Source organism: Protopterus annectens, chromosome 4.part1 (assembly GCF_019279795.1).
Source record: "Protopterus annectens isolate FY-2018-M chromosome 4.part1, PAN1.0, whole genome shotgun sequence".
In the NCBI taxonomy this organism is placed as follows: domain Eukaryota; kingdom Metazoa; phylum Chordata; order Ceratodontiformes; family Protopteridae; genus Protopterus; species Protopterus annectens.
In genome coordinates, this window is record NC_056734.1 from 811,226,960 (window position 1) to 811,239,435 (window position 12,476).

The 12,476-nt window shown below is 35.9% G+C and overlaps 1 protein-coding gene across 1 annotated transcript in view; it reads left to right on the forward strand.

Annotated features, from left to right (window-relative positions):
• Positions 1 to 12,476, forward strand: part of LOC122801314 (unconventional myosin-VIIb-like) — a 148,044-nt gene that overhangs the window by 37,496 nt on the left and 98,072 nt on the right. Inside the window, exon 2 of the mRNA XM_044070858.1 lies at positions 9,028 to 9,213. Within this exon, the coding sequence (XP_043926793.1) occupies positions 9,028 to 9,213 (186 nt within the window). The remainder of the gene's footprint in view (positions 1 to 9,027; positions 9,214 to 12,476) is intronic.

Consider the following 12,476-nt stretch of genomic DNA (forward strand, 5'->3'; position numbering starts at 1 on the left):
TGCAATCCTAGGTTTTAAGGGGAGCCATAAAAATTTAAGTAGCATGGAATCTATTTTTTAAATATGTTTTTGGAAGGAGATAGTATCAATGACTGTATATAAAACAAAATTTTAGGTAAAATTATCATTTTAATTAAAGAGTGCCTATCCTCCATTGTGAAGAACATTTCATTCCATCTTTTGATTAGTTCACTTGTTGTTCCTTTGGCTTTTTCCAGTTAGGGGTCACCACAGCGGAACTCCGGTCCGCTAATGATTGGCAGTAGATTTTCATGGTGCCAAGGTGCCAGCTCGATGCCCAACCTTCAACGAAGGTATGCCCATTCACGCATGTCTTTCGAACACCACTCGACCATGGGGAGGACATGCAGACTCCACACAGAAGGCGCTCCAGCTGACAATCGAATGGGAGAACCTCTTGCTGTGAGGTGACAATGCTACCACTGCACCACCGTGGCTGTATAATGGTGGTTATTAAATTATTGTAGTTTAGTTTAACAGACTCTTTCCATGTACTCTTTATACTGACACCCATATATTCTAATACATCATTCTCCCAATTAAACAGGTTATTCTTTCTTAGGTTTCTGTTTATCTTTTTGTTAATTAGTAATGTTTTGGATTTATTATGATTAAATTTAAGCCCTGAAATTCTTTCAAACTTGCTTAAGGTATTCATAACATCATGCAAAGAACCATCAATATCACACAAAGTTAACAACATATCATCCGCAAATAATTGTATCTTAGGACAATAGTCCTTATTAATTTGAAAGCCTTTTATATTTTTCTTGTTTCTGATGTATGTATCAAAAAGTTCCATTGAAAGAACAAACAATAATGGTGACAAAGGACAACCTTGTCTAGTTCCCTTGAAGATTTCTAGTGGTGAGGAATGACATGATCCAATTTTCACATAAGCTTATACCCCAAAATAAATTTTCATTAATAAGTTGACAAAATCTGAGGAGAATTCAAAACCAATCAGAATTCTTTGTAGATAAGACCAACTAATAGAATCAAAAGCCTTTTCTATGTCTAGGCTGATAATAGTTAGCTTTTTTGTATTTTCATGCTATGTCTATTAATGATAGTAATTTGATAATGTTATTTTGCACTTTTCTATGAAGAATGTACCATGTCTGATCATTATGTATTAGATTAGGTAATATTTTCTTAATTCTATTAGCTAATATTATCATGAAAATTTTATAATTAGTGTTTAGTAACAAAACTGGCCTATATGAATCACAGGATTTGGGGTCCTTACCTTGTTTTAATATGGGGGGGATAATTGAGTATTTCCATGATGGGGGTGTTATACATTTTGCTTAACCATAGTAAAGGCACTCATCATTTTCTTTATTATATATTCAGGAAAAATCTTATATAGTTCAGGAATTATTCCATCCAGTCCTGGAGCTTTATTATCTTTTAAATTTTTTATTTGCTCTTTCACTTCTGTTAGTGTTATTTGTTTATTAAATATGTTATTTTGTTGCATTGACAACTTAGTAATTATATTTTCTTGAATAAAAGTGTTTATTACATTATCTGTCTCCAAATGTGGTGTGTTATTATTTATATCTTTATAGTAGTTTTTGAACACTTCTAATATACCCATTAAGTTAGAGTTACTCTTAACTGAACCATCAGTTTTATATTTAATCTCATTAATACGATTTTGATTGTTTATTTTTTTGGATCTTACTGCTATTTTATGTAGATATTTGGAATTTACAGCATAATATTGTAATTTCAAATTTTCTAGCTCTATGGCTACTTTATGATTAAGAACTTCTAAGTATTTTTGATTTAACTTAATAATTTCATTATCTGCTACTTTATTTGGTTTTGCGGCCATTTTTGTCTTGTCTATTTTTTTGTAAGTCTAAAAGTTCTTTGTCCCACTCTCTCCTTTTTTTAAGGTACCAAGATATTCTACCATACATATAAACTTTAAAGGTGTCCCATAGCATAGTATCAGTCACTTCACCATTATCATTCATTTCCATAAACATATCTATTTCTTTCATTATCCATTCCCTAAAGTCTTTTAATTTAGTTATGTAAGCAGGAATTCTCTGTAGAAATCTTAAATCATCTGTATGCATAGTTAATGTAAAGTTTATATCATTATGGCCAGAAAGTGGACAAGTCATTATAGATACGTCACTTATTTTAGAGTATATATTATTTGACACAAAGACCTTATCAATGTTTGTTTGCGTACCAAACTGATATGAATAGTGAGTACAGAATAAGGAATAATGTTCTCTTAGACCATGTATATCTTTAAGGTTCATCTGGTTTCTAAAGTCATTTAGCTTCTTGGCTTGAGATTAGTTTTATTTTACCATTTTCAGAAGTATCATTGCCTGATAATAGGCAGTTAAAATCACCGGTTGCTATAATTTCCCCTTTTGCATTTAAAGTAATCAGGTCTAAATATTTGTTAACATATTTAGTACTCAGTCCTGGTATCCAGTATGTATTAATCAAAGTACAATACTTTCTACTGATTTCCAAAATAACCATGCTTAGCATCCCATCTTTATCTGAAATTATATCTATAATTCTTGGCATACTATTAGTATTTTCCCGTAGAATAAGAGTGCCCCTTCTCTTAGTCTTAAAAAACATGAATCAGCCAGAATGGTACAGCCATTGAGTGAATATTTTTGTAGATCTTTTTTTAATAGATGGGTTTCCTGTAAAAAGATGATCTGGGCTTTATGCATTTTGATATATTTAAGCAAACCAGCTCTTTTGACGTTATTATTCAAACCATTAATATTTAATTATAAACATTTATAAGCCAGTGACTGTAATGTGTATGTTATTACTAACTGAAAGACCTTTCATCCGTGTTGACTTGAAATCTACTGAAAACCTACTTATCATGGATGCATAATGTGTCTTAAGCACTACTTTCAAAAACCCAAAACTATTTACAAACACATACATGAAACAAAGTTTCTGGTTTAGTTAAAAACTTAACTAAACCATCCATACACCTCTCCAATGCCAAATGACACAAATTATCCATCACTACTTAGAATATAGTATAAAAGCAAAAAAGAAAAGCATTATGAAAGCAACTAAAGAAATCTGAGTCCACGAAATATACATTAAAATGAGAGTGTCCAATATAACTGAAGCTATATGAATATGTCACATATAATAATAGCATCTCTAATATATAGATATGCCAGAAATACACATCAGATCAAAGTACGTATAAACATTAGAAGCTGAAGGTTAAGAACGTTGTCAATATTTCCAAGACTTTTCAAGAAACATCAGATGATTTAACCATTGTATCAGTCATCTAACATTTTTCATGTAAGGATCTGTTGAATTATATATATGACATTTATTACAACATAACTATTACATTTTGCAATTATACACATATTACTCATATAATGCCACAGTGGTTTGCTCCTTCCTTCACAGACCATCCATTTTTTGTTGCCTGTCTCTTCAAATTCTGGGATGACCATTCCATTTCTTCTATGTCCAACAGTATTTTCTTCTTTTGGATAAATTCTACTGTTTCTTGTAGGGAATCAAAGATCTTCACTCCTTCTGGCAAGGTGATTTTTATTCTTGCAGGAAATAGAATTTGAGCTTTAATAGTGGCTTGTTTCAAGGACTTAATTAGAGGAACACACTCTTTTCTTCTGGATATGACTGTAGAGGTATAGTCATTGTCAAAATGAATAACCTTTTCGCCCATCTTGATAGGGGAATTAGTCCAAGCTGATTTCAGCACTAAGTCCTTGTCTTGCGAGGAAAGAAATCTAACTATTATAGACATGGGGTTAGATGAACTCTGAGATGAAGCTGGATTTGTCAGGGACCAATGAGCCTTCTCAGTTCCAAAAGAGAGGGATTCAGGCATGTTTAGTGCTGATGGAAACCACTTATTGAGGAAATAAATCATGTTAGCACCCTCTTCTTTCTCAGGAATTCCATATATTCTTATGTTATTCCTCCTTGATCTACTTTCAAGGTCTTCCAGTTTCTCAATTAGCCTGGTGTTTTGTTTCAGGAAGAAATTAATTTTGATGTTCATTTTCTGTCACCCTAGTGTCTAGGTCGGTTACTGTTTCCTCTAAGGCAAGAATCTGTTCAGATTGTTTTTTTTTACTATTCCATTTAGAAGTTCCAGTTGTTTACTGCATTCTTGTTTGATAATATCCTTTTTGTTTTCAAATTTGTCCATTTTTAGTGACAGTTCTTGGATCTTTGTTATTATAAGATGTAGTTCATCTTCACTGCACTCTCCTGGTGTGGGTTCTTTGAGTTGCTCATCTTGAGATCTCCAGTAGAAAACTTCTTAACAGGAATAATTAAGACATTCTCTTGATGATGTATTAATTTTTAGAAAATAATACAGAGTCTATGGTAATCTAACTTTTAGTATACTTTTAGTTAGATTTTTCTAAAAATTTAAGTATATTTCCTGTCAGGATATTAAAATCTAAGCAGAGCTATGGATTTCTGCTGCTATCACACTGGCATCTTGGCCACATCCCTCCCGCGTCAATGTTTTGTGATCACACTTAGCAGTGTCACTTACAAAACACTCACAGTATAGTTAACAAGTCAATGATTCATATGATTACAAGGCATTGACTCACAGATTTGTGAGACAGAAGCTTCACAGATTTATTCAGGAGAGTCTATGATACCTCAGATGTAAAATGCAATATACAGTGTTACAGGATTGCAAAATGTCGTTCTTTTAAATATGTCTTTGTTCTGAGGTGAAAACCACCAGTCCTACTTAGGTGTCATTTGTTTCACCTGAGACTTAGACCTTCCTTTGTCTTAATGTAGAACCTTGTTACATTTGAATGATGAATCAGAATAGGTTCCTGTTGTTCTGTTTGTTAACTGAATTGTGGATTCTTTCTCTCTCTTCAGGCCTTAATGTAGATAATGTCTTAGATTATCTGTTATAGTACAGCTTTTATGTTTGTTGGACTTTCTGTCAAGCTAAGCTAATTGCTTATTTATTATTTTCTCTGGCTGAAGCAGAATGGATGAGGTAATTAATTTAGTATTCATTCTCCTTCATTTCAGTCATTGTCAATATGACAGTCCTATTGGTTATAAAAAGACCATTTTTGTACGCAAGCTGGGCTAACTATCCAGTAACATAGTAGGGGTTGAGTGAAGGAGGCAACTGCCTTGGGTGTAAAGTGATAGGGGGCATGGACACAGGGCATTCTTTAGCTATGTCCACAACCTCAAAGGCAATACACAATTGTGTGTGGAGCTTAGCCGCCAATACTGAGCCAGAGGATATAGCAAACCCTTGCTGGCAGACAAATTTAGCTCTGACTTTACCCTGTCTCCCTCTCAACCTCCTCTCAGGAAATAATATTAAATATAACTCCACCTAGTATTACTAAGGAACAGGTCCTCAATGCCCTCGCTAGGGCCAAGAGCATTGCATCAGTGGGGCCTGAAAATATCCCAGGATGCCTTCTAAATAGCATGAAACATGACCTACCAGGGCATCTGGCATTGCTATTTAACTCTACCCTCCAAAGAGACTTTGTGCCTCACGAATTGAGAACAGCAACAGTCATCCCTCAGTGCAAAGGTTAGCCATCTACAGACCCTGGAAACTACAGACCCATAATACTTGCTAATGTCATATGCAGAGCCATGGAATGAATTATCATGGCAATGATCAATAACAACATAGGAAACCTCCAGACACTGGACCCAAACCAATATGGTTTCTCCATTGACATTCATGCCCACACAACCTGGTGGACTTCTTTTAGATGGTCACCAAAGCAGGGGATGAAGGCAAAATGGTTCACACTGCCTACCTTGACCTGTCTAAGGCATTTGACACAATACCCCACTTGGGCATTGTTGACCAACTCATGAGGTTAGGTATAAATCCTTATGTAACCTGCTAGATAGCCAGCTGGTTCACAGACAGGACCCAGGCAGTTAGAATTAGGGAGTCCACCCCTACAAAGACACCAGTCACAAGCAGAGTCCCTCAAGCATCGGTCTTGGGACTGCTCCTTTTTGACATTTACTTCTCTGAAGTCAAGTCCAGTGTCAAGGGCCTCTGGCTGTCCAAATTTGCAGATGATTGCAAATTAGGAGCAGTCACAGAACCCTCCATTGACACAAATTTTCTGCAGAATGGACTGACCCAGACAAATGACTTATGTCAGAGCCAAGGACTAAAACTAAATGCATAGAAATGCATAATAGTATCCTTTAGGAAGTCATTCACCCCTGGTAAATATCATATTGAAAACACATTTCTAAGATTTGATCCAGTAGTCAGAAACTTGGGGACACACAGAAACAGTAGTCTAGCCTTTGACCATCATGTATCTATGTGAGAAAATCATTCTATGTTTTGCAACTTATAAACAAAGGTATGGCATCTAAGTCCAAGGTGGTCACTGTTCCGCCATATTCGGCATTCATCAGACCTCTCAAAGAGTACAGTGCCTCCTTTGGTATGTACCTAACCAGGCACATCCAACAAATCGAATGTTCGTAGAGGTTCCTCACTAAAAGAAAATAGGGCATAATAAACATGTCCTATGCAGATCACCTCAAAGCCCTATCTCTGTATTCTCTCTCCTACAGACAGTTGAGCGGAGCTCTATACCTGGCATACAAGGCATTGACATTCCTCACAGTGTTGGATCTTCTGCATATATGCAAAACAAACAGCACTAGAATTACCTGTTCTAAAGACTTAAATCTTGTCTGTGATATAAAATAGGACCTTCAGGAGGCACAAGTATGTATCCCAGAAACTACCCCTTCTCTGAAACAGGCTCCCATCCATAAAGTTCCTCCCTAACCCAATTCAAGTGTAACTTGGACAATTGGATGTTGGATGTGGAACAGGAAATTGACCCCTGGATTGGCACATATGTCTCGAACAGACACAGGCATCCTGCAAATACTTCATCTCCCAGGCCCATGCTTGTAAATGTTTCATCTCCCAAGCTGATGCTTACACTTATCAAGGGTTCTAGAACTTGTCAGAGATTTGGGATGCATGGCTAGGTATAAAAAGGCCCTTTTGGTTGCAAGCCTAGTACACATCTATAAACCTATTAACCTATAAATGCGCAGAAAGAAGGCAGCGAAAATTTAAAATTTAAGTCCTAACTATTCTGAAATACATTGTCAACTGAAAGGAATGAATCTAAGAGTACAAGAGGTGAGAAATGATCAGAGATGCTTAGCATGCCTTAAATGGATGGCATCTGATCAAATGTGTGACACCCAACTACTCCAACACAGGATTTCACTTGGCCAAAATACACTTTTCTTGACTGAAGTCACTTCAGTCAGATGTTGCCCTTCCCCCTTTTACAGCATCCTTAAAGCTGATTATTTTATGTTTGGAGGTTTGGTGGGCAAAGCCTCTTGCTAGGGATGTTGGGGACTTGCCTCCTAAAAAAAGATATTTCTAAAAACTGAAAAAAATGAGCAGGTGAGTAGCTTATGATTAATGTAGCCTTCAACAAAATAGTTTTTGTTGACTACCATTGTTCCAAAATGGATACCCAGGAGCAGTATATAAATATTGCACCACTGGCAAACAAAATGCTACATGTTTGTAATCGTGAAACAAAAAAAGCATTGCCTCACGCTATACCAAGCATTGGCCAATTCATAACCTCAGTACTGCATACACTTCTGAAAACTATTTACACAATACAACCAAATGAGTTTATGGGATGAAAGGGAAGGGATGTGTACAGGGACTAGTAGCACTGGGACCCTTCAACACTGAGGCAAAAGCAGACAAAGGGGCGTATGATATGAATAAGTAAGATTATGTGTTGACACCATAATGGAGCTTATCCAAACAGAAAGAATAACGGAGGAAGGACGACGTATACAGTTTAGCCGAAAATTCCAAATTTGTTCCTGGGCCTGCAAAGAATTATTTACAGGCAGGGTGATTGACTCATAAAACCTTCTCCCTCAATGAGTGGTGGAAAACAAATCGCTATTTGAGGCATATGAAATATACTTCATTCTGTCATCAAACAAAGGAAGTGAAATGAAACAAGAGGCAGGAAGGAAATTTCCCCAGTCTGCCAAAATTACCACTATAGCATAATTAATATTAATTAAATACTTCTAATGAAGTAACTTGTATTATACAACGACCCCCCCCCCATTAATATTCCAAAACGTGCACACTGATTGGTCAGCATGCATGTTGTAAATCAGACTTATACTAATGGAAAAAGGTCCGGTCGCCCAGACTTTTTCCATTAGTATGTCTTTTTTTACAGCAACGGAGAACACAAGATCTCCGTTGCTTTTTACACACTGTCTCGCTATGTTAAAGGAGTTTAACATAGCGAGACAGCTTTAAAAAAAGTAACGGAAATCTTGCTTTCTCCGTTGCTTTTTTTAAAGCTGTCTCGCTATGTTAAATGGGTTTAACATAGCGAGACACTTTGTAAGAAGCAACAGAGATCTTGCTTTGTCCGTTGCCTCCACCCACAGCTCTGATGTACTGCATAAGCATACACATGCACTGTATATCAGAACTGCCGCAGAATACCAGACAGCTGTGGAAGGGCAGCAAGGAGGCATTATACAATGCCATCATTTAAGAAAAGTAATTATTTTTTTTTCTTAAATAATGTCATTGTATAATAGCATTAACCCACTTCTGGGTGTGGGTAATGCTGGATTTACCCATGGTTGTCTTTGTTTGGCCACTCTGGCTTTGCTCTTGTGACTAAACCACACCAACCATGGGTAAATCCAGCATTACCCACACCCAGGCGTGGGTTATTGTTATAGTATATCATCACTGTTCTGATTTACTGTTTCCATCATATGAAGCAGATCAGCAGAGAGCTCCACTAGTTACATGTATATGCAAGTTGTGAGTTATACTGTGATGTTGTTAGTATTCTTGCTTGATAACAGATTACCAGTTAAGCAAGCAGGAAGATGTAACTGTGCTCTTTTGCCCTTTTCTGCCTGCAGGAATTGCCCAAGTACCTGCGTGGGTATCACAGGTGCACGAAAGAAGATGCTGTGCAGTTAGCTGGCATGATCTACAAAGTGAAGTTCAACAAAGACAGAACACAACTGGCCAACATCCCTAAGATCCTGAAGGAGCTGGTGCCCGCTGACATGGTGCGTGCCATGTCCCCAGAGGAGTGGAAAAAGGTACATGGGCAAATGGGGTGGCAGCTGCTGCTCTTATACAATAAGCTGTCAACAAGAGTCAGAAGCTTTTGATAAAGGCAGGAAGGCAGCTTGAACTCAGAATGTTGTATTGATGTACAATCACAGCTATCAGCCTGAAAATGTGCAGTAAACAGTTTTATTGATAACACAGTCAGATCCATTTGTTTCCATTAAAAAAGAGTAGTGTATCAAGCATGTGTTTTGCAAATAATGCTATTCCAATTATATAATTCCAAACAATATACCAAATCAGGTTGTTTACAAAGGGATAGTAATATAAGGCATTTTGTTGCACAAATGTTATAATGTTACCTTGTTATTGTTAGGCTTACAACCTCGCAAGTGGTTATAATGAGACCTACTCTATTAGTCTTTCTCATAAATACCCTATCACCAAAGTTACAATCTATCTACCCTTTAAAATGAATCAAACTTCTACATCCTCTAACAGTCGTTGGTAAAAGGTTCCATATCCTAGTTATGAAACCAAAAAGACAGAAACAACAAATAAACTTTAAAAAAGAAAGAAAACGGAGGTCACAAATCACGCCAGTCGAAGTAGTGGATAAATCCTTTTACTTAATTTGTAAGCGCTTTCATGCACCAAGATGTGTGCACTTCTTCAGACCAAGAAGGTCTGAAGAAGTGCACACATCTTGGTGCATGAAAGCGCTTACAAATTAAGTAAAAGGATTTATCCACTACTTTGACTGGCGTGATTTGTGACCGCCGTTTTCTTTTTTAAAGTCCATATCCTAGTTACTCTTATTGTAAAGAACTGTAGCTTTCCTAATGTCATTGTATTTCCCTATTTCTAATATCAAATGATTATTTCTTGTGCATAAAACATGACAGAACAAGCTAATACCTGTTGTTGATCAGAAAAAAAAGGTCATGGGTACATTTATATCCCCAAATTAAGTTACTCAGAATTAGTCTATAATACACTGAGTGCAGTCTACGTAGCTTTAATTTGGCACTATCAGATACATTTCGATACTGTAGAATTTGCTTATTAAAATATTTCTTGACCTTCTTAAGTTTGTTCACATCACCACTACTACAGCTACAAAAGCATGAACCATACTCCATAAGTATAGCTTTCTGCTTAGAAGGCATAGACCTAAGAATATTTTGATTTGCTCCATAACGTTTCCTGAAAACAACATTGGCATGATTATTCATTTACCAGTACCCAATTTCCATAAATGACATACAACTCAGAATAATCCCAGAGTTTAATATATAGGGATATCTATTACTGGATTGTCCAAGATGCGTAACTTTATATTGCAGTTGCACAACATAACTGCTCACTCAGCCATGTATACATTTGGTCTATAAACCCCTTCACGTTCTTGTGGGTCTCCCCTTATATCTCACCATATTCGTTGGTTGACATCATCTGTAAATTTTCAGATCCCCTGGTCACTTTCAAGCATGATGGCCATAAAGACATTAAACAAAAATGGTTTCAGGACAGAACCCTGGGTTCACACTTCTGTCAACTTCAACATAATCTGAAGATGCACTTCTAATTTGTATACAAGGCTTCCATCATGAAAGCCATTCCACTATTCACAGTACAATATAGTGATTAATTCCTCATCTTTTTTAGAGTTTTAATAATATTTCAATGAAGTGCAATATCAAAGGCCATAATTAAACTGAGAAATATTATATCAGTCCGAATGCTACAGCCTAGGGTGTCAACCATGTTAATATAGAAATTTACCAGATTAGTAGTACGTGATCTACTATTCACAAAAATATGTTGGAAAATGTCCTTTATGCAATACCTATCTAAATGAGTACTAGTTGAAATTACCATCTCAACCATTTTCTCAGGACACATGTCAGACTTATCAATCTATACTTTATGTACTGGGGCCAATTGGGCATTCTTTGAAAGCAAAGCATGTAGTTTTAGCTAAGGTCAAATTAAATAACTAGGTTAAACAAGGGACAATACAATCCTTAATTTTATTAAAAAATAACCATCCAAATTCACTAGACCACCTGCACTACCACATCTAATTCTATTTAAAAATTCAGCAAAAGAAGAAACACCAGCTGTACCACAGCAACGTAGTTTATTAGGATAGTAAGCGCTTTCAGGGATCCAACCCCTTCATCAGACAACAAGTGAGTGAACCTTACACAATTTATAGTGAAATCAATTAAAGACAATTAACTTTCCTTAAGAAAACAGTAATATTATTCTATTAAGCATATTAACTATAGTAAAAAAAACATAGAATCATCACAATGCTATGTATAAAAATGTGCAAAACACTGCATATAAAATTATTAAAAACAGTCAACATATAAAGATGTAGTAGTCACACAAAAAAACTAAGAACATACAAATCTATTAAAATCAACCATGATATGTGCAATAAAACTACTTCATGTATACCTATGTTTATATATGTATATATAAAAAACATCAAATAACCTCTAAGCCATACTCATAGGAATATAGTCATATTGTTTGCAATACCTTAAAAATAAATATAAATATAGAAAACACTTATCAAATAAGCATAGAATGACAACTGATGGTTTATTTAATGTTTTAATGGCTGAGCTTTTAAAAAAGGTTTCAAGGACACCTTGTTATTCAGGCCAGGGGGGTTATCAGCACTGAATAACATTATCCATTTCTGTTCCGCAGCCTCGGTGTCATTCACCAAATCCCTCCCTCTTCTATTATCAAATAGAATTTCTAAAACTAGAAATGTAAATGTTTGATTGGACCCTTCATTTTTGTTATGCATGGCAGGGGCACTGCTCTCTTTACTATTTGTAATGCCTCTGTAGTGTTCCAATATTCTATCCTTAAACCACCTGTTAGTTTTGCCAATGTAGAAAGAAAAACATATGACACAATATGCAAAATAGCATTAGATGTCTTACAATCTGCATAATGGGCACTGTTAAAACTAAAGCCCATGTGTGGATGTGTAAAACTCTTGCCTATGTGAACATGTATACAGACTGTGCAACTTCTACACGCATATGTGCCTATCCTGTCAGATTTACACCAAGTGCTAGATATGTCAGACCTATAGAATAAATGGCTCTTCAAAGTTATACTGTTACAAAATTTAAAATTCGGTTTAGCTTCAATTACACCCTTTAGACCTTCAACGGTAGAAAGGATACCCCAGTTCCTATTAATGACATCACAAACAGTACTGATGTTACTGGCAAATGTCAAAGGCATCCTCAGTTTATCA